Source organism: Salvia splendens, chromosome 2 (assembly GCF_004379255.2).
Source record: "Salvia splendens isolate huo1 chromosome 2, SspV2, whole genome shotgun sequence".
NCBI lineage: Eukaryota > Viridiplantae > Streptophyta > Magnoliopsida > Lamiales > Lamiaceae > Salvia > Salvia splendens.
The window spans coordinates 1,763,832-1,788,457 of record NC_056033.1 but is presented as its reverse complement, the minus strand read 5'-3'; the positions used below and the strand labels follow the sequence as shown (position 1 = coordinate 1,788,457).

General features: G+C 40.9%; 3 protein-coding genes across 4 annotated transcripts; 2 read left to right on the top strand and 1 right to left on the bottom strand.

The window, feature by feature from the left end:
• The first annotated feature begins 11,562 nt into the window (after positions 1-11,562).
• LOC121759225 (glucose-induced degradation protein 8 homolog) lies at positions 11,563-15,252 on the top strand. The gene is made up of 7 exons (XM_042154744.1): positions 11,563-11,919; positions 12,427-12,568; positions 13,747-13,894; positions 14,114-14,189; positions 14,273-14,384; positions 14,492-14,583; positions 14,791-15,252. Exons 1-7 carry the CDS (start codon positions 11,887-11,889, stop codon positions 14,833-14,835), a joined length of 648 nt encoding a protein of 215 aa, XP_042010678.1. The 5' UTR covers positions 11,563-11,886; the 3' UTR covers positions 14,836-15,252.
• Positions 15,253-15,968: 716 nt separating this feature from the next.
• LOC121759214 (probable GTP-binding protein OBGC2) lies at positions 15,969-20,118 on the top strand. 2 transcript variants are annotated; one of them, XM_042154726.1, is made up of 10 exons: positions 15,969-16,136; positions 16,252-16,718; positions 16,834-16,925; positions 17,234-17,317; positions 17,622-17,699; positions 18,097-18,297; positions 18,419-18,526; positions 18,697-18,771; positions 18,900-19,105; positions 19,732-20,118. In XM_042154726.1, exons 1-10 carry the CDS (start codon positions 16,024-16,026, stop codon positions 19,793-19,795), a joined length of 1,488 nt encoding a protein of 495 aa, XP_042010660.1. In that variant the 5' UTR covers positions 15,969-16,023; the 3' UTR covers positions 19,796-20,118. The 2 variants fall into 2 exon arrangements, with proteins under 2 accessions (XP_042010660.1, XP_042010668.1); XM_042154734.1 differs by lacking the exon at positions 19,732-20,118 and having other exon boundaries at positions 18,864-18,999.
• Positions 20,119-22,195: 2,077 nt separating this feature from the next.
• On the bottom strand, positions 22,196-24,310 carry LOC121765124 (protein EXPRESSION OF TERPENOIDS 1-like). Its single transcript, XM_042161161.1, has 3 exons — positions 23,991-24,310; positions 23,265-23,778; positions 22,196-22,733 (listed from the first exon to the last, which is right to left on the bottom strand). The coding sequence occupies exons 2-3, from the start codon at positions 23,767-23,769 to the stop codon at positions 22,432-22,434; spliced, it is 807 nt and encodes a 268-aa protein (XP_042017095.1). The 5' UTR covers positions 23,770-23,778; positions 23,991-24,310; the 3' UTR covers positions 22,196-22,431.
• Positions 24,311-24,626: the final 316 nt, after the last annotated feature.

Genomic DNA, 24,626 nt, shown 5'->3' with positions numbered 1-24,626 from the left:
TCTCTAGAGAACTTAACCCCAGTCTATCTGATCTAAGTTCTATTTATACATTGAACTAAGATCGTGGCTTGCATCACCACTAATGATGGTTGTGGATGTCGTGGAGGTCATGGAGATCCTGCATGGGTCCACTACCTCTTTGTTTGGTCCGCTTATCCCGCATGAGATCCTGCATGATTTGACACCACTAAATAGATCGTGTAGTGGTCATGAGATCCTGCATGGGTCCACTATCTCCCAGTTCGGTCGAATACTGAGACCGAACTGCTGAACTATTGCCGAGCAGCTTTTGCCGATCTGAGAGTAGAGCTTGATTGGTCGGCTTTTACCGAGCTGTAGGCTGGGGCCGAACTCTTTGGTAATGCCGAACTGATTGGTTGGCTTTTACCGAGCTGTAGGCTGGGGCCGAACTCTTTGGTAATGCCGATCTGATACTCTTCCTTGGGCTTTGGGCTGATGGGCCGTCACTGCTATTGGGCTTGTTTAGTACGTACCCCATCACTACCCCCCCGAAAAGCGAAGTGAATCACTTCGGCGAAGCGAGTCACTTCGGCATTCTGGATAAAGGTACGGGGAAGGCTGACGTCAGGGGACGTGCCTTGCGCGTGACTGCATTAAATGCGACAGTAAAATCCGGCCGTTGAATCCTGAAAAGGTGGGATTCGAAACGGTGCGATGATTTTGAAATCTTCTCCGAATCTGATAAATACGTCTTTTCTTCATCAGTTGAACACTTTTGCTATTGCTTCTTCTGCATTCTCTCTCTTTTGCGTAAAAATTTCCTTCCGCTTTCAAGAGTTTCTTCAGAATTTCTTCAAACTTTCAAAGAGTAAGAACTATGTCTTCTTCTTCTTCTTCTGAGTCAGGTAGCGGTAGGAAAAGGGGTAAGGGGTCTTCTAGCCGGAAAGAATCCGGGGAGAAGACCGTAGAGTATTTTCACAGCATCTTGAGTAAGGATACTGTGATATCCTTACACGAAAAATATTTTTTTCCTGGGGGGAAGGTTGCGATTCCCGACGACCTTCATAGGGCTGACTCGCCGCCGGAGGGTTACGCCACCGTTTATGAAGCCGGCTTGGAATGCGGGCTTCGTTTCCCTCTTCCCCCTGCCTTTGTAGAGCTGCTAGATTTTTTTCAACTCCCTTTAGGTCAGGTGACTCCGAACTCTTGGAGGCACTTATCGGCCTTTGCTGCCGAACTGCGTAGGCTAGATAAGGATCTGTCTCTGAGGGCAATCCTTAATTTCTTCCAGTTTAAGAGGAAGGGATCTTGGTTTTACTTGATCCCTTTACAGCCCTTTAGAGCCTTTTGTAAAACCAAATGGCCGAAATGGCAAAATCGCTTCTTTTTTTATAATAGGACTTCGGCTTCGGACTTTTCCTGGAGAGGGCCGAAGTCCGTTATTCCTCATCCTCGGGTAGAACCGTTGGACGAGCTCGAGACCGAGCTCAATAAGATTCCCATAATTAGGAAGCAGTACTCGGAGTCTGAGCTCGTCAAGGGCGACTTCGTGTTCGACTCCTCGTCTTCGGACGAAGAGGCTGAGGGTGAGGATTTCTTTTTTATGCATTACTGCCTTGACGACGAAAACTAACCTTGTTTTCTTGCTTTTTGGCAGTGAATTTGCTAAACAAGTTCGGTCGCAAATCCTCCGAATCTAAGGAACCGGAGAGGCCGAAAACCAGCAGCTCGGCGTCTGATGCCGAGAAGAATCCGAAGAGGCAAAAGACCTCTTCGGATCCAAAGAAGTCGGAGTCGACTTCGGCAAGTAGGAAGGGGAAGACCCAGAAGCCCCCAAGAGCGCCGGAGAAAGACGTGGTCTTGGCGCCTCCTTCGGAACATATCTGTGAGCCCTTTTTATGGCCCACGGACTTCGCCGAGGTGAACTTTCTTCTTGATTTTCTGGCCTTGCCTTTTTTTTTCTGTATTTTTTGTAGCCCCTCTGTTGACTTTTTGCTTTTTCCATTTTCAGAGGAACGATATGCTCTCCAAGCTCGTCGCCGTCGAACTCTCCAAAGCGTCCAACGACTATGCTGAGATGCAGAGGAAGTTGGCGGCTGCTTGTCATCGGGCCGAGCAGGCTGAGGCAAACTTTGAGAAAGCCAGAGCTGCTAGGATTTCGGCCCAAGATGAAGCTCAGTTTGCCAAAAACCAGCTCGTCATCCAGCGAGAGCAGACGAAACGGAGGGATGCTGCCGCCGTGGTTGCCCAAGGAGAGGTTCTCCGTGCTTTCGCGGAGAAACTCTTTCTGAGCAACCAATTTTCGGCCTTTGTCGGTGATCTGCTGAAACTGATGACCGATAATGCCGAGCAGGGTCCCGAAGTCATCCTGCCGCTGTACGGCCGAGAGATAGCAGCTCGGCTTCAGAGTCTGCCGGTGCTTGAGGAGCTTGCTTCGTCCTCGGTCCTGCTTTCTGCAGACCAAGTTCGTAGTTGCCGAGCTGACCGCGATGAGAATATGGAGGCTATCTTTGCCTCCATAGGGTCAGTTTCACCCGCTCCAATTTTCCACGGAGAGGGTGAGACCGAGCAGCATGAGCGGCAGACCGGCGATGAGCAGGCCGAGCAGGAGGCGCAGCAGATCGGCTACGGTGGCACCGAGCAGGCTGGGGAGAGCAGGGAGGCCGAGGCTGAAGCTGAAGCAGACAAGGAGAAGGAAGCTGAACCTCACCGAGAAGGCGGAGACGAAGCTGGCGGAGTATGATTTCGTCTCCCTTCTCTTAGTTTAGTTTCTTCCTTCTTGTAAAACGGCCTTGAAGCCCTTGTGTAGAAAAAAATTTTTCTTATGAATGAAAAAATTCTTCTTTCTGCTCTTGTGTCTTCGTATAGCCTTTCGTACTCTCTTTTACTCCTGTTGTGGTTTACTACCTGCTCAGTAATCTGAAATGCCGAACTGACATAGCTGCTCTATATTCTGAACTCTTAAGGAGCTGGAGGTACTTCACTGGAAGCGGCTGTACTCTTCGGCTTTAGACGAAGCTGAGAAAAGAGCCATAGCTGACCAGGTGAAGAATGACGAACTCTTGGCTCGTTCAGTGAAGCTGGAGGCCGACAATAAGAACTTAGAGTCCGAAAAGAAAGATCTGGAGGCCGAGCTGAATACCGCCGTCGCTGAGAGGACTGCGTATGAGGATTTCATCTGCAGGCGCGGGGGAATGACCATCTCTGAAGTTCAGGAACGAGTTGACGAACTGTGGGAGGAATATCACGTACTCCGGAGGAACAATGCGCTGGAGAGCTCGGCTTGCCAACAAGTCTTGACATCATTGCGGCGCTGGGCTTCTCGGTACGACATCATTCTTTCCCGGCGTCCCTCAATCGAGAGATTCCTTAGGCATTTCCCGCCAACAGATGGTCGCACTCCAGCTCAAACCCCTGATTTACTTGCTCAAGACCCTACTCCAAGTCAGCAACGAACTCAGGAACAGCCGGAAACGTCAAGACGAGAACGGACTCAGGAGCAACCGGAAACGTCAAGACAAGGACGGACTGAAGTTCGTAGAGGAGCTGTGATTATGAGTGAGCAAGATCAACAAATGCTTCGTGAAGAGACTCTTCGCCGCCGAGGTGCTAGAGCTTCCCGGGCTCAGGGAAGAGGCGGTAGGTCGATTAGAGCATCTCGTCGACCTGCTTATTCTTCAGCTGCCGAGAATGCCCGAACTCGGCTTCACGAGGATTTTGTGAATAGATGGCTCAACTTTAGCAACCCTGGACAATAGAATAGTCCTTTGTAATAGCGTAACGCCATTTTGTAGGGTAGCGGAGTTGTATGCCGAACAAGATTTAATAAATGAAATTTTCATTTCGCTTCTAACACTGCGTATTAACAGCTCAGCGAAATAATTTCATCGTACTTGTCCTCGGTCTTATGAAGTAAACTTCTTTGACCGGACTTTGTCCTCGGTCTTATGAAATAAACTTCTTTGACCGGACTCGTCTTTGGTCTTTAAGAAGTAAACTTCTTTGACCGGACTAAGCTTGTGTCCTAATTTGGCGAGTTTTATCGCTTGGATCGGACTTTCCCTTGTCCTAATTCGGCGAGTTTTATCGCGTGGATCGGACTTTCCCTTTGTTGCAGTTCGTTTCAGACGAACTGCTTGTTTCTTAAGCCGAATTGTGGTCTTGTATCCTCCTTAGAAGCTTGGACTCACAATCGTTGGCTTATAGTTGCAGTTCGTTTCAGACGAACTGCTTGTTTTTTAAGCTGAATTGTGGTCTTGTATCCTCCTTAGAAGCTTGGACTCACAATCGTTGGCTTATATATGTTCTAAAAAGGGGATCAGCCTTTGAAGAACAAGATACCTCAGTAACATTTGTAAGAGACGACACGCACATAGACAAAACACACCTAGACAAGCAAGACGCACATAAACGAACGAGACGCACATAGACAAACAAAAAGCACATAGACAAAGTAAAAAAACAAAGAAAACACATACCTCTAGGACCGAACTAGACACAAGACGGACTGACCGGACTGTCTCTTACAAATGGAACTTCTTGAGGTTGGAAATGTGCCATGTTCGGGGTACTTGTTCTCCTGACATGTGAGTCAATTTGTAAGACCCTTTGCCGAGGACTTCTGACACCCGATATGGACCTTCCCATGTGGGTTCGAGCTTGCCCAGCTTTTCTGCTCGGCTTACTTCGTTGTTTCTCAAGACAAGATCTCCCACTTGAAATTGCAGCTTTTTCACCCTTTGGTTATAATACCGGGCTACTTGCTCCTTGTACTTGGCTGCTTTTATGCAGGCCAATTCTCTTCTTTCTTCGGCCAGATCTAGTTCGGCTCTCAGTCCGTCATCATTCATTTCTGAGGCGAAATTTAGAGTTCGGGGACTGGGTACGCCGATCTCAACCGGAATCACGGCTTCAGTGCCGTACACCAGACTGTACGGAGTTTCACCGTTGGAAGCTTTGGGTGTAGTTCGGTAGGACCATAGGACTTGAGGGAGATTTTCTACCCATTGTCCTTTGGCTTGTTCTAACCGAGCTTTCAACCCTTTCACCAAGATACGGTTTGTTACCTCCGTTTGTCCGTTTGCTTGTGGGTGGGAGACCGAAGTGAACCGCTGTTGAATATTCAGCTCTTGGCACCAATTCTTGAATGTCTTGTCGGTGAACTGAGTCCCGTTATCCGAAATGAGGATGTGGGGTAAGCCAAATCGGCACACTATGTTCTTCCAGACGAAATCCAATGCCTTCGAGCTCGTTATCGTAGCTAATGGTTCAGCTTCTACCCACTTTGTAAAGTAATCCACGGCAACGATAAGGAATTTCACTTGCCGAGGAGCTTGTGGTAGTGGTCCCACTATGTCTATGCCCCATTGCATAAAAGGCCAAGGGCTTTGCATAGCATATAGATCGGTCTGCGGCATCTTTGGGATATTTGCATGGATTTGGCACTTCGTGCATGTCTTGACGAGCTGCACTGCGTCTTGTACCAAAGTTGGCCAATAATACCCCCATCTCAGAACTTTTTTAGCTAAAGCTCTAGCTCCGATGTGGCTACCGCAAGATCCTTCATGAACTTCTCTAAGGATGTAGTCCGTCTCTTCTGGCCCTACACATCGCAATAACGGCTGAAGGTAGGACTTTCTGTATAGGACTCCTCCATGAAGTTCGTACCGAAGGGCTCGGCATGTGATTTTCCGAGCTTCTCTCTTATCCTCGGGCAGTTGTCCTTGATCTAGATACTGTAAGATCGGCGTCATCCAGTTCGGCGAGCTGGCTACTGAAAGTACCTCAGCTTCATCAATGCTTCTGTGCATCAATTCTTCCACATTTGAACTTGGATATGAGGCTAACTTACTTAAAATATCTGCTCGGCTGTTTTCCGCTCTGGGAATGCGGATTATCCGAAAATAAGAGAAACTTCGGCTAATGCTTTGCGCTTTGTCCCAATATTTCCTCATCCTCTCATCACGGGCTTCACTTGTACCCAACATGTGATTCACTACGACTTGTGAATCACAATGGATTTTGAGAGACTTGATAAATAGACTTTGCGCTAGCTTGAGTCCGGCAAGGAGAGCTTCGTATTCGGCTTCATTATTAGTAGTTGGGAATAAGAACCGAAGTGAGTAAGTTACCTCGTGTCCGTCGGGAGCGATAAGTAAAATACCAGCTCCACTTCCGGTTTTATTCGAAGCTCCATCTACGAATCCGCTCCAGCAGTCCGGTGGCTCTACTTCGGATTCCAGGGGCTGTGCTAGTTCGGCATTGGTAGAATTTTTCTGTTCGGCAATGACAGGGATTGCTTGATCGAACTTTGCTTCTGCAAGAAAATCTGCCAAGGCTTGTCCCTTGATGGCTTTCCGAGGTAGGTATTCGATTGAGTGTTCTCCCAACTCTATGGCCCATTTGGCGATTCTGCCTGATGCTTCTGGCTTGGTCAAAACTTGCCGAAGTGGAAGATCGGTTAAGACGCATACCTTGTGAGCATAGAAATATGGCCGCAGTCTCCTTGCTGCATTTACTAATGCCAGAGCAATTTTTTCCAGAGGTTGATACCTTGTTTCTGGACCTCTTAATGCTCGGCTTGTAAAGTAGATGGGAAGCTGCTTTAGGCCTTCTTCTCGTACAAGCACCGCGCTAATGGTCTGATCCGATGCCGCTAAGTATAAGAATATCACTTCAGCATCTGTTGGAGCAGAGAGAATAGGAAGCTCGGCTAAATAACTTTTGAGCTCGTCAAAAGCCTTTTTCTGCTCGACTCCCCACTCAAACTTTGGTGCCTTCTTTAACACTTTGAAGAATGGCATTTGCTTTTCGGCTGCTTGGGAAAGGAATCTATTCAGTGCGGCTAGACATCCAGTTAGCCTTTGCACATCATGTATGGACTTCGGCATTGCCATGTTCTGAACAACTTGAACTTTTAGCGGATTTGCCTTGAGTCCTTCCTTTGAAACCCAACAACCTAGAAACTTTCCCGAATCTACCAAAAAGGTACATTTTTGGGGATTGAGTTTGAGGTTGGCTTTTCGGAGCACGTCGAGAGTGGACTTGAGATTGTCTTCGTACTCCGAAGTGCTTCTGCTTTTAACGACTATGTCGTCAACATACACTTCAACCTTCTTTCCGATCAAATGCCGAAAAAGCTTATCTACCATCCTCTGATATGTGGCTCCGGCATTCTTTAAACCGAACGGCATCTTTTTATAAGCAAAGATGCCGAAGTCAGTAATGAAAGCCGTTTTTGGAGCATCATTCTCATCCATTAAGACTTGGTGGTAGCCTTTGTATAAATCAAGAAAACAGAAAATTTCGAAGCCGATCAAAGCTTCTACTTTTTTGTCTATGTTCGGAAGGGGATAGCAATTTTAGGACAGTGCTTGTTTAGATCGGTAAAATCTATGCACATCCGCCATCCTCCTTCTTTTTTCTTGATCATCACAGGATTGGCCACCCAAGAGGGATATTTCACCTCGAATAATACATCCGCTTTCAGTAATTGGCGGACTTCGTCATGGATGACTTGATTTCTTTCTGCCGCAAAGAGTCTTTGCTTCTGTTTTATAGGCCGGACTGATGGATCAATATTTAACCGATGAGTGATTACCTCAGAGGGCACTCCGGTCATGTCCAACGGAGACCATGCAAAGACATCTTTGTACTCCTTGAGGAGTTGGATGGTCTTTTCCCGGAGTAGAGGCGTTCCCGCGAAACCGATCTTGACCGTTCTGGATGGATCATCTTCGTATAACTGAACGGCCATTGAGTTCGGCTCTGGTGTGACTTCGGTCATTTCGCTTGCCTCTGACTCCGGCTGCTGTGATTGCTATGCTTGATGATGCCGATCTGATTGCTCGGCACTTTTAAGCGCAATCTGCAGACACTCTTTTGCTCTCTTTTGATCACCTCGGATGACCGCTATCCCCCCTTTAGTGGGGAGCTTGATGGTGAGATGATAAGTAGAGCAAACGGCCCGAACTGCGTTGAGCCAGTCTCTTCCCAGGATGATGTTGTACGGAGACCGAGCTTTTACCACAAAGAACTCGATCATCGTACTGGAGCTTGTAGGCGCTTTTCCCACCGTGATCGGAAGGCTGATAATACCTTCAGGGCGGGTGTCCTCCTGGGCGAAACTTTTCAGAGGAAGTGGTGCCGGACTAAGCCGAGCTGGATCCACTTCTAGTTTATCGAAACATTCTTTAAAAAGAATGCTGACTGACGCTCCTGTATCCACAAACACTCTGTGGATCAGTTTGTTTGCCACTCCGGCTTGGATGACAATAGCGTCTTGATGAGGAGAGATGGCCGGGACGGGATCTGCATCTGAAAATGTAATCACTTCGTCCTGCTTCAGCCTTTTATGCGTTGGCTCCTCTCGATTGAAGCCTCTGCGCTCTGACTTCAGGGACGATTTAGTCTTCCCGGCAGGGAGAGCATCAATAGTCAGGATTACTCCATCATATTGCTGCTCGTCATCGTCTTCGGGATCCTGTTGCCTTTTCGGATCCTGAGGAGCGCAGTTCGCACCTCTCTGCTTTTTGTTCTTTTTCGGCTGCTTGCTTTGGTATTTTTTTAATGTCCCTGCTTTCACAAGATCATCAATACCTGCAGCCAAATGTCGGCACTCCTCGGTATCGTGACCGTGGTCTTGATGGAAGGAGCAATATTGATCCTGAGGTCGACGCGCGGCCGATTTCGTCATCCGCTTTGGTTTTTCGAACATATCGGAATGCAGTTCGAAAATTTCCGCTCTTGACTTGTTCAATGGTACGAACTGAGCGGGCGGCTTCTCAGGATTGAGACGTGGCCCCAATCGGTCTTGCACCGGAGTCCTTTGAATCCTTTCAAAAGGAGTTCGGCGAGGATGTCCCTGATCGCCAAAAGGAGTTCGGCGAGTTTGTCCCTGATCGCTATGATCGGGCTTCCTCCTGTCTCCTCGGGATGAGCTGTCTAAAGACCGTTTGCGACGGTCTGCCTCATCGGCACGGGAGAACTGGTCCGCAATGTCCCACATCTGTTGAGCTGTTTGCGGACTGCATTCCACGAGCTTTCTGTAGAGAGCTCCGGGCAGGATTCCATTTTGGAATGCCGAAATGACAAGTAGATCATTGAGATCATCTACTTGTAGGCATTCCTTGTGGAATCTCGTCATAAAGTCGCTGATCTTTTCGTCGCGACCTTGACGTATAGAAAGCAGCTGAGCCGAAGTGATTCGGGCTTCCGCTTTCTGAAAGAACCTCCTGTGGAAAGCATCCATTAGATCTCGGTAAGATCTGATGCTGCCTTGGGGGAGGCTATCGAACCACCTTCTTGCGTTCCCGATAAGCAGCTCGGGAAACAGCTTGCACATGTGGACCTCATTGAGACCCTGGTTCGCCATGTTATACTGATAGCGTCCCAAGAAATCATGAGGATCCACTAACCCGTCATAAGTCATCGACGGAGTTCGGTAGTTCTGTGGCAAGGGAGTTCGGGTGATATCGTCCGAGAACGGAGTCTTCAATGCTCCGTACATGGCGAACCCGACATCTCTTCGGTATGGAGGAGATGGAGATCTCCTGTGATTCCGGTACCGAGGAGGAACAGGAACATGTCGGGGTTGAGGATTCTTCTTCCTGGAAGACACGGCACTACTGCGGTAGTGACTTTCATGTCTGGATGAGGAAGGAGAATCCACCGTTTTCGTCTTCGGCTCTTGGCTCTTTTGCAGGAAGGCTAAGAACTCATCCTGCTTCTCAGCCAAGAACAGCTTGACAGCCTCATTCAAATCAGGCTGCTGGGAAGACTCGGCGTGTGGACCTTTTGAGCGGCTTGTTCCTTCATCGTGAAAACTGGAAGTAGATGTCTCCCGAGGCTGTTTTCCGGACCTGCGGGCTGGACTAGCTTCCTCATGGTTTTCACGAACGGTATTACGGGTAGTATGTGATCTGGTATGCATTTTTTTTTTGGGGTGGAAAAAGGGTCAAAAATTCGCTTTATCACAAATTTGGTTCTCTGGTTCCCACAGACGGCGCCAGTGATGGCTAGGCGAATTTTTGATGGTGATGAATGCAGGAAAATACAGATCACGACACAGAGATTTACGTGGTTCGATTTACTGAGGTAAATCTACGTCCACGGGAAGAAAAGAGGGCAGAGTTGTATTGCTTGATCTGTTTTCTACAGCTTACAATACAGACTTGCTATTTGATATTTGATCTCTAGAGAACTTAACCCCAGTCTATCTGATCTAAGTTCTATTTATACATTGAACTAAGATCGTGGCTTGCATCACCACTAATGATGGTTGTGGATGTCGTGGAGGTCATGGAGATCCTGCATGGGTCCACTACCTCTTTGTTTGGTCCGCTTATCCCGCATGAGATCCTGCATGATTTGACACCACTAAATAGATCGTGTAGTGGTCATGAGATCCTGCATGGGTCCACTATCTCCCAGTTCGGTCGAATACTGAGACCGAACTGCTGAACTATTGCCGAGCAGCTTTTGCCGATCTGAGAGTAGAGCTTGATTGGTCGGCTTTTACCGAGCTGTAGGCTGGGGCCGAACTCTTTGGTAATGCCGAACTGATTGGTTGGCTTTTACCGAGCTGTAGGCTGGGGCCGAACTCTTTGGTAATGCCGATCTGATACTCTTCCTTGGGCTTTGGGCTGATGGGCCGTCACTGCTATTGGGCTTGTTTAGTACGTACCCCATCAGTGACCAAGATAACCTTGCCGTGGGCCATCAAAATATCAAGTGCAGTGCCCAATCTAAAATGTGGTGGTGGTGGTGGTGGTTAGACGGTTAATAGGTCGATAACCGCATCGATTATGGTCGGTTATCGGTTAATCAAAAACCGAATTTTTTGTTTTTAGTTCGATTTCGAGTGTGATCAGTTATTGGTTATGAATGTTAATCGATCGATTATAGCCGTATAGTTGACGAGAGATGGTAAATGATTTTTTTTTCTTATATTAGTGATAAATCATAAAACTATAATTTCGAAATAAAATTTTAAAAAATGTCAAAATGACATCATTCGAGTCCATTTTTTACGAAAACACTAGTAATACTTATACAAATTGGGAGATGGGCATGGCATTTGGGGCAGACCTCGAAATCGGTTGTTGTATGCTTGTATTACTAAATGCATTTTCCTCTTCATGTAAACAAAAACATACCCTCTTCTTTATGTTAATTGAGGCATTAAACTAGAAGATAAAATAAAATAGATAATTGATGAGAGAATAATACATTAAAACCGATTAAAATGAATGATTTTATAAAGAAGAAAATTACCTAGTTAGCTAGTGTCATCCTGAAATGTACAATACAACTCTATTAATTTGAGATTACGAGATTATATGTAAAACAATCTCCAACCCCATTATGTTATGAGTTTAACATTTTATAACACTCCAATTTACCATACTCTCAAAATTCTCTTTAGTCGAGTACAATTTTATTTTATTTTAGTTAGAGTCAAAGTTCGACATCGTATTTCATATCTATAATCATGAATCATGAAATCAATAAAAATTAGTGTGATATCATTGAAATTTGAAACCCAGGCCCAACTTCAATTTTTTGCGAATTTTGCAACTTTCACTCTCAACCCGATTAATTTTTTGCGTTTTTATAAAAAAATGAAAACAAAATTTGAGTAAATCGGATTTGCGCTAAAGAAATGAGACTGCCCCTTTAATAATCGAAGTCGTCGAACTGCCCGGTGCTTTTCATCTATAACCGCCAGTAACCGGAGCGTGAGACACCGGAGAGAGGCGCGATCCTGTATTCTATCTCATCGTCGTCGTATTAGAGAAGATTTATTTTAAGCTCAATACATTCCTTAGATTTAGTGCGTAGAAAATTTCTTGGGTTTCGGTGCTATTGACTTATTATTATCGACACAATTTGAGGGACAATTTTGTGCGGAGGAAGTGGGGGAAAATGGATGCAGATCCAGCGCAGTTTGGGAACATTGTAAGAAAACTCTAATTTATTCAAACGAGATTCTAGTACTTTTACTTTGGAATTTTATTGAGAGTTTGGCTTGTTTTTCTTTCGAATAGGTCTGGCTTAGGTTTTTAATTGATGGGAGGATAAGATTTTCTAGATGTAGATGATATGTTTAATCTCTTGCTCCGAAGGATTACTTATTTTATGTTCTAACCTCGGTTCCATTTTGTTTCAGATGGCTATATGGGCTCAACATCTTTTAATTTGATTTATTTCCTTGCCTTGAATCAATAAAATACTTTGACTTCAAGCCAGTTTTAGCAATTAATTTACTTTTGGAAATTTTTGTTGTTTTATTCCATAAATTTGGAGTGGGATGGTATACTTGCTTCAGATATTTTGGGGAGTATGTATTTCTGTATATAGATTGTAGATTCATGATAGAGCTGATGTTTGCTTTTTCTGTAAGTTTAGTGTAGTCTTCTCTGTGCACGCTTGATTTTTATGCTTATTATTGTACTTTTGTTTTAGGATGTAAATGAGAGTGATATCCACACAATTGTTCTTTCATATCTTGCACACAATTGCTTCAAGGACACGCTGGAGTCATTCGTTTCTTGTACTGGGATGAAGCAACCTGTTGATCATCTGCAGGACATGGAAAAAAGAAAAAGTAAGGGAGACCCCTTTTTCACATCTGAGATCCAACCATTACTGCTTTTAATATTGTATGGCGTATGCACTTTTTATTCAACCCTTATTTGGTGAATATGATGTTTAGTAACGAGTTGTGCTTAATGAATGTGTTTTTTTTTATCAATGACATGTGAAAAATCGAGTTTATGATGGGTGTTTATACAAATTTACCAATCTATTGCCAGAATTTGTGTGAATTTGGGAATGTGCATTTTATATATGTGCATATAGTAATGAACTTGTATGCCATGCTTGGATTGTGACAATTCCATCATGAACATAGGTTGTGTAAATAAATGGATCAAGATTTTCCATATTACTATTACTTTCTAAGTTTAGCATTCTGCCATTCTGCCTATGGAACCTCTGGCAGGCTATTATCAGATTCTGCATACTTGATTAGGATATTTAGATCGAGTGAAGTAAGATTGAAGATGCTCAATTTTATTTATTTCTATATTTAGTTGAAAAGAGCTACCCACATGCCCAGTTTAGCCTGTAGTGCAGGGTGTTGAGCAGCCTTTTCTCAAAGGAAGTAAATTTGGTGTGAGGGATCGCCGAGTAAGTGGAAAGGGCCTTGAGATATGGTTATGGTTGTATGATGAGTTCTATGAGCTTTAAGAAAATGAAGTTTGGTTTGGTCCAAAATTTGAGTTTGCACTCATTTTATTATCAATATGTTTTTTCTTTTCCTATTAAAAACTAGAGACTGTATAAATGAGTCCGCGTGATAGGAAGCGATAAAATTTGTAAACTATGTGAGGGTGTTCAGGAAGGAAAACCTACTCATCACCGTAGAGCCTTTTCTAGTTATGAGCCACCCAAGTAGAATTTTTTTTTCTTTGATTGGCCTTATTTTGTTGTGTTAGGTGCATGGTGTCTTATATAAAGCAAAAATGATTCTAGATCTTGGAATTGTGCATCTAAGGAATTATAGAGAATATAAGGAGGGGAGAGCAATAGGAAACAGAAATTTGAAACACTTCTCCTTGTGAGGATTTGCAACTTTTATTTATCGTCCGCACAAGAATAATAAAATCCAGCTTACTCATCAACCCTATCATACCAAAATAGCTGAAGTTTTCAGAATGTTCTTATTGGATAAAAAGTTAAGTGCTGGTAAATGTAGTATTGATTGTGGCAGTTTATTTGCAGGAATCTATCATTTTGCATTGGACGGGAATGCATCCAAAGCCATTGAGATGACTGAAGAATTTGCACCTGGCTTGTTGGAGGAAAATAAGGATTTGCACTTTGATCTTTTGAGCCTTCATTTTGTTGAACTTGTGTCCTCCCATAAAACGTGAGTGTTTTTGCTTAGCTATGATTGATGTTGTTTTGACTGTTTGGGGGAAAAAGCCTGTGATGTTCATTTAAAAAATGCCTCAGTAAACGTAATGAATGTTTGTTTAGAGTTGATAATGAAAACAATTTCTTGCTCTTTTTAGGATAAAAACATTTTCATAAATTGTAAACAAAGATTTATTTGTGCATGGTTGTTTAAACATAAGTTTTGTGGCAGTCAGGAAGCCTTGTTATTTGCGCAATGCCAGTTGACTGATTTTGGCAAAGAGCAGAAATATGTCAAAAAGCTTGAAGTATGTTCGTCTAACAGATGCCTTCTTTTTTTGAAATTACCCTCAGCTTTTGACTTGATTGAATGGAAATGTTATCTGTGCAGGACTTTATGGCTCTTCTTGCATATGATGAACCAGAGAAGTCCCCAATGTTCCATCTCGTGAGCTCTGAACACAGACAAAATGTTGCAGAAAGTTTAAACAGGGCAATTCTTGGTACTTCTTTCCTCATCTGACATGCTTCGGATTCCATGCATTTGCATTTCTCTTCGATGAAATTTGGCTATTGATTGTTCATTTAATTTGCACCTATTTTATTTCAGCTCACTCTAAACTTCCCAGCTATTCAGCAATGGAAAGGCTAATACAACAAACAACTGTTGTTAGACAGTGTTTGAGCCAGGAACTCGGAAAGGTGTGATGTTTGCTTTGAGTCTGTTGTGTGTGTTCTGAATTCTTTTGGTTCGTGCATGCTATTCTTGACAATGTACTCCATTTTAAATGAGGTTTCTGGCCATGGTTCTTTTTATCAGGAAGTGCTTGCTCACATCATAGTTTCCTTTGCCAGTTTTTGTCAAAATGCACTAACTTCATTTTTCTCGACTTTCTTGGTATTTTGAAGGATGGACATAAACCCTTCTCCTTAAAAGATTTTCTCAGGAGCTAGATGAACTGGCACCTTCACCGAAGCAATCACCGCGTTACGAGTTACATGGATGTGTCAACGTGATACAGGCACGCGACGTCACTTATGGTTATAATGTCGTCCATCATGCTCCATTAAGTTGGTTGCTCATGCGTGGAATCTGCAATTACGCGGCTTGCATATCTACCTAGTCCATGTTCGGAAGGACCCCAATTTCATTTCAAGGCAGTCTACGAGCTTAGGTTTTACAAGTGGAAGAGCCTTAGTTTAAATCTTACCTAGTGTGTGTATGCAATGCTTTAGGGGCAGAAGGAAACTTAGCATTCTGAATTTAGGGAAATAATTTCATCCCTAAAGCATATTCTTGTTCTTGGTTAGGCTTGACGTGTAAGAAGATCACTGCTTTTCATATTATTTTCTTCGATTTTACAATCTAAACAGCCTTGGTTATCTGATGACTTATGAAGATTTAATTTAGCAAATTTAATGGTTTGACGTGTCTGCATATAAATTAATGGTTTTACTTTGTTTTAGTCTTTGTATTATTGCTAATTTAGCGATTCTCAATCACATTGAATAATGTGTGATATAAATGAACATAAGTTACATAACATAGTCTCTTTTCTCCATTTTAGATACAAAAATTACTTCATTTCTATTTTTTAGTAACGTGACACTACTCGTCATTGTATCTCCTACTACTTTATTTAGCTTTTATTAATAATACTTTAATCAAAATTTTCATATATCTACATTATTGGTTCGCTTTGTTGGTATAGTTTGCAACATCAATCTCATTACCGCTTGCAATTTCATACTAACTAAATATAGTAAGAAATTAAAATATTACATTAAGTTGAAATCTGAAATTATCAATAAATTATGAATTTACAGTGTGTCAAAATATTATTATTGAGTTAAAAAGAAAAAATAATCCACTAGCATAAAAATCTTGAGTTAAAAGAAAAAAATTATTTCACTAGGTGTAGTATTTAGTTTGAGGTAGTTTGAATAAGTTTTTAAGTTTTAAAGTCTTTTAACATTATTATCATCTTTTTTTTTCTACTTTATTCAAAGAGCTTTTAATATTATTGTGGTATAATTCACATGATTAAAAAAATTCATCTATTAATTGTATTTTCCTATTTCTCAATTCAATCCACTGTGGATTATCCTTCTCTCTCTTGAACACAGTTGAAGCGGGAGAGAATGCTGTCATCGGTACCTCAGCAGCGTTCATCTTCAATCCTCAGCTTGCCGTCGAATAGAATTTCGCAGGCTTCCCTTTCTGCTTTCTCATCTCAACTCTACCATATCAATAGGTATTCCTAACATATTTCAAAGCTTAAATTTTTGTACGTAAGCTTTCACGCAATTCTATGTAAATTACACTGAATTGTGTAATTAAGGTCACTCAATATATCATTGTTCATACAGGAAATTGATTGTGAAAAAGAATTACCAAGGCATTTTGATTAATTGTGCACTTGCTAAAGTAAAAAATTCACCTTCACCAAACTCTGATATACTGGTCAAGGAGCGCCACAAATACTTTGATGAAGTGATTATCACTGTCCGGGCCGGAGATGGAGGTCACGGTGCCATTCTCAATCTGCCCAGCCAGAACGGTTCTGCCAAGTCAGTAGGGATATTTGACAAAGCAAGAACAAAGAAGAAGGCCTCATATAAGAGAGATTTTGATGGTTCAATTATCCTTCCCGTGGGCGGGCATGGCGGTGATGTCATAATTTATGCCGATGAGAGTAAAGATACGTTGTTGGATTTTCACAAGAAGAGCCGGTATAATGCTAAACGAGGTGGAAATGTCGATGCAATGGGTGTTTTTTCTTCCCAAACCCGTAGTGGACTTGCTGCTCCTGTGCTTCGTATTCCAGTGCCTCTCGGTGTGTGTTCCCTACATCAATCTATCAGTTTACTGCACGTAATGAATTATGTCTTTTTATTGCACCTAAAAATTGTAGTGAAACAGATTCTTGTATGTATTTGCAATGTTCTCAGGGACTGTTGTTAAGCAAAAAAGAGGAAAGCTTCTGGCTGATTTAGCTCAGCCAGGTGACGAAGTTTTGGTTGCGAAGGGCGGACAAGGAGGGGTAAGGATATATTACTATTTTCTGAAAGCCAAATTAATATTTTGTATCTGATTCGTGATGACCCGAGGAGTAAATTTAATATATCAGCTGAGAAACTCACTGACTTGGGTTGTTGACGGATAGAGATATGGAAAAGGAGAAACCCAAAAAATGTACAAGCTAATACTTAGAAGTACAGTTTCAAGGAATAGAGAAACTACTTCTTTTGTTTTTCTTTTCTTGTTTTGTTTTTGTTTTATGGCATACTTTTGGGGAAAATTGCATGCAAACCTTCTTGTGTTCATTTTTGTTTAGCATTTTTTTTGTAGATTAGCTTGTTGGAATTGCCAGAGCATAGGAGGAATAAGATGATGGATTTTACCACTAATATACTGAGAGATGACAGTGACAAGGTAATGGATCTTTTCTTTGAACTTATGCCAGATATTTGATAATTTGTTTTTCTTCACCATAAGCATGTCAGTGAAGTTTTTTGAGTCAAGAATATTATAATTTGAATTTATGTGTGTGTGGGGGAGGTGGAGTTTGTGTTTTCTATGGACCAGATCATTTGAGCAAATTGAAATCGTTATAAGTTTGACATCTATTAATCTGATTTTCCGCTAGAAGGGTTTGAGCTCACAATACTTTGAATTCTGACTCAAGTGGTTATTTGTAAATCGTGTGTCAGCATTTAATTTTTATAATTTAATACAGGTTTTAGCTGTCGGTCGACCTGGAGAAGAAGTTAGTCTTCAATTGATACTAAGAGTTGTTGCTGATGTTGGTCTTGTGGTAAGTACTACTTATATCAGAGATTTCAGCGAAACTGACATACGTTATTTTCTAAGTAGAAAGAGTATTTCACACCATACATAGATATAACCATTGAAGTAAAGTTTTAGTGAACAAACAATGCCGCATACATGCATATATATAGAATCATTTAAGAAATTTTTTAGTGTAAAGGGGTGACAAGTTTAGGAATTTTGAGCGTGGATCAGTGGGTGTTTGACATTTAACATAATTTCCTATAGAATCGCACTTGTCGAATAACATAGACATCCTACTTATATTGCAGTCTAAGATATTGCAGATGTGGTACGCTGATTGAGAAAGTCAATGAGTAATAAAGTTTACATTGTCTCATTTTTCCAGATGACAATGATCATACTGTTTGCTTTCCTTGCAGGGACTCCCAAATGCTGGAAAGTCTACCCTGTTAGCAGCTACCACACTTGCAAAGCCTGACATAGCTGACTATCCTTTTACGACCTTAATGCCTAACCTAGGACGCCTTAATGGTGATCCCAGTTTAGGGGCTGGTCAATTTTCATCTGCGGCCACATTAGCAGATTTGCCTGGCCTCATTGAAGGTGCTCATCTTGGAAAGGTATTGCTTGCTTTTGTATGTCAAATACATCATCTATAAGACTTGTAGTTTCTTGCATTATTTTATAATTTCACTTATATAGGTGTGAACTTACGATGATATCTAGCCATTTCATTTCTAGGGCCTAGGTCGGAACTTTTTGAGGCATTTGAGGAGGACTAGGTTGTTGGTTCATGTTATTGATGCAGCTGCGGAGGATCCAGTGCAAGACTACAGGACAGTGAAAGAGGTATTCATTAGATTTAAAGCCCTATAGAGCTTGTAATTTTGTTATTCTATTTAGTTTATAGCCAAACAATTTTTTTGAGTGACAGCCTCTGATGAACCCACTCATTATTATTGTTTTTTTTAATTTCTTCTCCATGTGAAATTGTGAAACTTATGAAATTAATATTGCAGGAATTGCGCATGTACAATCCTGAATACCTTGAACGACCATACATTGTTGTACTAAATAAGATTGACATTCCTGAGGTATTTCTGTAAATGTCTCTTGTATGTCTGTCATCTGTGTCCATGAACAAATTGGAAATGAACACACGTTTCTTGTTGCCCAATCTTCTCAGATAGTCATAAACTCAGTGTTGTAATCACTTCTCCAGGCAATGGAAAGGCTTCCAAATTTAACTGCAGAAATATGGAAGATTGGATGTGATGTGATGGAATTGCAGAATGATGATACATCTGGAAGAGAAGCTTCTCATTTGGCCAATGACAGTGACCAAATTGATATTGATTCTCAGGAGAAGAAGGTGAAAACAATTGAAGAATATCAACGGCCTTTGGCTGTTATTGGTGTTAGTGTCTTGTAAGTTTCTATTTTCATTGTTTATTATGTTGTCCAATTATTCTCTTACTATGTTCTGCGTGATCTCTCCTATAAGTTCGTCATGACAAGCTGTCCGCAACTTCCCTAAAGAATGGAACAACGGATAGGAATTGTAGTTTTGGTGTACGCCATGATAAACAAAAACACGTGAATGCTTTTTCTTCAAATTAACTTCTATAGTCTATAGTCTCCATGCTAGGACGTTGGCTGCAGTCTAGCCTTTAGTGTTCTATTTTGCAAGATATTATATCAGTCTAGCTGCTGAAATTAGAATTTCACCACTCTTTTATTCGTTATTCTATGGTATACGATAAAGCTAGTTAATCTGGAAAGTTGAGTATATTGTTGTGGCAGTTATGTTTGCTTCAGCTGTTCCCTTACATAAAGCTAACCATGTCAACTGCTGATGTGCAATAGTAGTGCAGCAGTCAGCATATCGCCGATGAGTCTAGTAGCTTCAACGTTTTCGAGGCATGCTATGAAAAACTATGCTAGTTGCTAGATATGTGGGATCACCATCTTACATATAATTTTTTTTCCATTTTCTTTCCTGGTTAGTTGTACGTGAGTCGCACTAAGAGGCATTTCGTTGTCTTGATTTGCAGGACGGGTATACGGATCAACGAGATGCTAAAGGAGATAAGGGTGGCCTTGCGCAGTTGTCAATGATAGGTCCATTGAATCACAAGAGATTTAGCAGAAACAGGACGATATATTGAGATAACAAGTAGCCGCTTCCTCAAGCTTGATCACAAGGCCCAAGTACGAAACACGGGTTCTGTTCGGGGCTCAGTCACTACTACGAGCATTCCAGCAACAAAATCTATATGGTCTTGTCTTGTGCCTGGAATCAATTCATTTGAGTTGTATACATGTCATTTTTTTTTTAGACATATATAAATACAGTAGTGCTCGTATGCTTAGTTTCAGAACAAATGAATTTTATCTGTTAAATTCCATTTACAATTACTGAGCTTGTGACTTATTTTAAATTGCTTATAATTGTTTAAAAGATTAGTAACTATTTTAAGAAGTGTTTAGCAAACAGTTGTTATGGACTCCTAATATTAATATCGATAATTTTGGGCTAAAGAGAGGGTTTCATCACTATTTTCATATTTGGTCTCAATTTATATTTTGGGTACATTTTGAGATTATAAATTGTCATTTTAGGTATAGAATAAATAGTATACTTTCTACGTTCCCAAAAATTTCTCTATTTTTCACTTAGTTTGCCGTTTCACTCCATTAATAGTACTACTCACCATATCATCCTTTCTTATATGTTTATTTTAACTCATTTGCAAACATAAACAGATAAGCAAGATCAATACACTTGCCTAACATTTACAATTAATTCAATGTTGTATTTAAAATAATTATGGGCTTTTTCACTTATTTATACATTTATATAACACTTTTTAAAGTTGGTTTCGAAAAGATGCTAGAAACGGAGTAGAAAAATAGAAGTCCAATTTGTTTACACAAGGGTGATGTTGGTAATTTGGTATTTATTTGTATATTTGAAGAGAAGTGAGTATTTTTTATTTTTTAAATTCAAAATTGTACTCATGAATTAGAAAACGAATCGTTATTTAATGCATGCATGCCTTAAATTTTTTTTTAAATTAGAAATTACAAATAAACTCCTATACTATAGATAGGAGAAAATTACAACTGATGTTGCTGCTAGGACAAAGGCTTTGGACTGCATGCATGCCTTAAAATGAAGTTCCATAGAGTGCTTGAAATATGCATATGTTTACATCTTGTAACTTGAGTAAAGGCAAACACATTTTTAAGTGTCACTACTTTTATGTTTAGTTTAATAGGTCCTTGCATGATTACTACTAGTATAATTATGTAATTTGATCTTCTTGCATATGCACTCCCACACACCATGAACTTACAAATTTATTACCCATCACAGAAAAGATATCACAATTGGTAGATGACACGAGATTTACTAAATGTAATTAGTGTATTAAATAGATATTTTAATTTAATGGAATGCATTAATGAAATGCAAAATTATACTTGAGTAATAATCGAACGTGTTAATGATGGTTTTTTTTTTTTTAAAAAAATATAAGTATGACATCTTTTTAACAGTGTTAATTTCATACTTCTATTTTGAACATATACTAATTAATTACTCATAGACTTCTAGTTTCTACCATCTTCCAGCTGTCTTTTATCATTTACTTTGACATAGTAAGTTATTGCAAAAATAAGATTAAGAGAGAATTTTTGTACATGTGATGCCCCAAGAATTGAAATGTCCTTGTCTCTAAATATCATTGTACCTAATATACATAAATTTCGATTGAAGAGAACTTTATAAACCTTCTGTTTTCTACACATGGTATATTGGTACCACCACACATCAAAGGAGCCTATTCAAAACACCACATCTAATATGCTCAGAATATTGTGTCACATAACATACAGTATGTGTCAATACTATCTGTCTGTGATCACTAATTTCGTTTAGTCCGTATTTTTGTTATTACCTTTAAAAATAAATTGTATTCGAATGCAACCATTCATTACCAAAGTATACTCACTGTAGTTACATTATGTTTCAAGTGTTTTTTGTCTGTGATACTCGAATATGTGTATATTTCTTGTTATTTTTATGGTACATGTAATCTATATAGAGCGATGCTATTTGATCATACTATGACAGATTGTAAAAGATTTTTTCTCTAAATTCATGAGAATATGCAAGAAAAAAAAGTTCTCTCTTTGTCCAAACATAATAATGCTATTTGATCATATAATAGCTAATAGTATTAAGTTATTCTTTCTCTGCCTCCATTAGAATGTGCAAAATAGAGTATCTAGCAAATCCATTACTAGTATTTTATTTGTTACACCACTCTTAAATAATGAATATGTTCCTAACTAGGTGCTTTTCTCAACCACAAAGTAGGCAAGAAGAGAAACAAACATGCACTCCACAAACAAAGAGGCTACAACAAACATGCAAGAGAGGCATGTTTGTACAAAGTGTATTTAACAACAAACATTCCCAAAAAACTCAAATAGAAATACATGAAAAAAAAATTATGAAAACAATAACAATAATTATAACTAGCAATTCAATTAGTCCAATCACAAAGTCATAATAATAATTGAAATCCCAACAATAAAACCATCCAAAGACATTGCTTTCTTCAATGAGAATAGAATAGGCATTACCAATGGATATTGAATGTTCTCCTCAATCTAACTAGCTAGACTAGAACCAAAAAATAAATAATCCATCTTATATATATATATATGAACTCAAAATGTCTCATTCAAGGTCTTGGTGGCGGGAAGAACTGCGTTCCCGCCATAAAGGCGTTGAGTGGGGTCGGATAAACGGAAGGATCCACCACCGTCATTTGTGAGTTGCTGGCGTTGGCGATGAGGTCTAGAGAGGCGGAGGAGGAGCTCTCGCCGCCTTGATCGTACAGAATTCCCTTGAAAACATGGCCGCCGATGCTCAGAGCCGTCTGATACGCGTAATGCTGCTCGGCCTCGTCCACCGCGCTCACTCTAACGCACCGGAAAACCGCCGGAGAGCTCACCTCCGCCGGAAACTGCCCCACCTCAAACCCTAGCCACCGCACAACACCAAAATTAAATCAGAAATCAACACACAAATGTTAATTACACATTCTCCTCCATAAATCTGATCAATTATTTCATAAAAGAAAAGGAAAATACAGCAACTGGATGTTATTCTCCATCACTTTTACTCAGTAATAGTATTCAGAGAAAAAAGGTTTGGTTAACATCCATCACACGCAAATGATACTATATACTCTCATTCTGTCACTTCTCTTTAATTATTTTATTATAAAATTAGGGCGCGCCTGATATCTTTATTAGAAATATATCTTGTTTTGTAGATTTATCCAATGTTTGATGAATAAGAAAAGATAACAAAAAACATTTTTAACTTCAATATCACAGATTCTTAATATTGAGAAATAAAATTTACATATTTCTTAAAACTCATGCTATGCTATTAAGAAGTACTCCTAGTAATTGTGGGAATGAGAAAAGTTCAGAAAAATCAATTTTTAACTCCAATATCAAACAAATCCTATTAATACTATATGAAATTAGAATTTGCAAATTTCACCTGAAGTTGGCAAGCGGACAGCGGGAGCTGCGGTGACGTGGCTCTCTCTGATCCGCTTGGAATTATTATTAATATCAGCTCCGGCCGTGAGGGCCATATGGCGCTCACGGCGCTTGGCTGAGGGGACCCACGTGCTCTTGACGTGGGTCTGGCAGTCGAAGCCGCGGCTCTTGCAGCAGGTCCTGCAGCGGAGATGCACGCAGTCTTTCTTGGCTTGGTTGCCGCAGTCTTGGCAGTTGGCCCCATCGCCGGAGCGGCGCATCACCGGCGCCGATGAGGATGAGGATGATCTGTGATGAGCGTAGTAGGCTTCATCAGTGGTAGTAGTGTCTTTGACTCGTTGGTGGAGCTGGTAGTACTGCTGCCATAGCTCGAAACCCTTGTTGTAGATCTCTTGGTTTCTCAACACAAACACACTGTTGTTGTTATTGTTTTCTGTATCTTGATTTTGTTGTTGGTGGTGATGATGATCTTTGCCTCCTCCTAGTGAAAAAAACCCAGACATTTTCCAGCCCTATATAAACCTAGCTTTATGCTCAAGTTCGAGGGAAAATCCATACCAAAACCTATCTATATCTATATGCGATTAAAAAACCCCCAAAACTAACTAAATTATGTGTGTGTGTGTGTGTGTGTGAGAGAGAGAGAGAGAGAGAGAGAGAGAGAGAGAGAGAGAGAGAGAGAGAGAGAGAGAGAGAGAGAGAGAGAGAGAAAAGTGTGACTGACAGTCTGATTTGGGAGTTTGTTCTCTAGTTTGCAGCTTTGTTCAGACACGAAATATAGGGTAAGGTAGAAGACGAGGATTGGTTGATTTGGGTTTGTCCGATTGAATTGAATTGAATTCTTGTTTGAGTTGGAGTGTGATTTGGATGCATTAAAGTCACGCCTCTGCAAACGCCGCCATCACAGCCTGCAAACAACCTCAATTTAAGACACAGTAAACCATAGTACTCTCTCGCTTCTCTCTTGCAAGTAAGTAAGAACAGAACAGTTAGTGCAATTTGTAGTGTAGTGAGAAAGTGGGGACTGGTTTTGAGCAGAAAGCCCTCTGCCACTCTCCTCACACAGTTCTCTCGCAGATTGCATTAAAACAAGGGCGATGCATTTCATCCAACGGCCACCCTTTCGCCACGTGGCGGGCATCAGCTTTTGCTTAATTGTCCTTGCACCGGAAAATACGCTCTACTTTTTCCCCTTCCTAAATTATTACCATCTCCGGCCAATATTACTATTACTGCTTGTCTCGTTTCGAATCTATTCTAGTTTTGTAAAATGTTGATCAAAAATTACTACTGGATATGAATCTTAGGAGTATTAATAAAATGTCATGAGTTACTGAAATTGAACGTATATAACAAAATT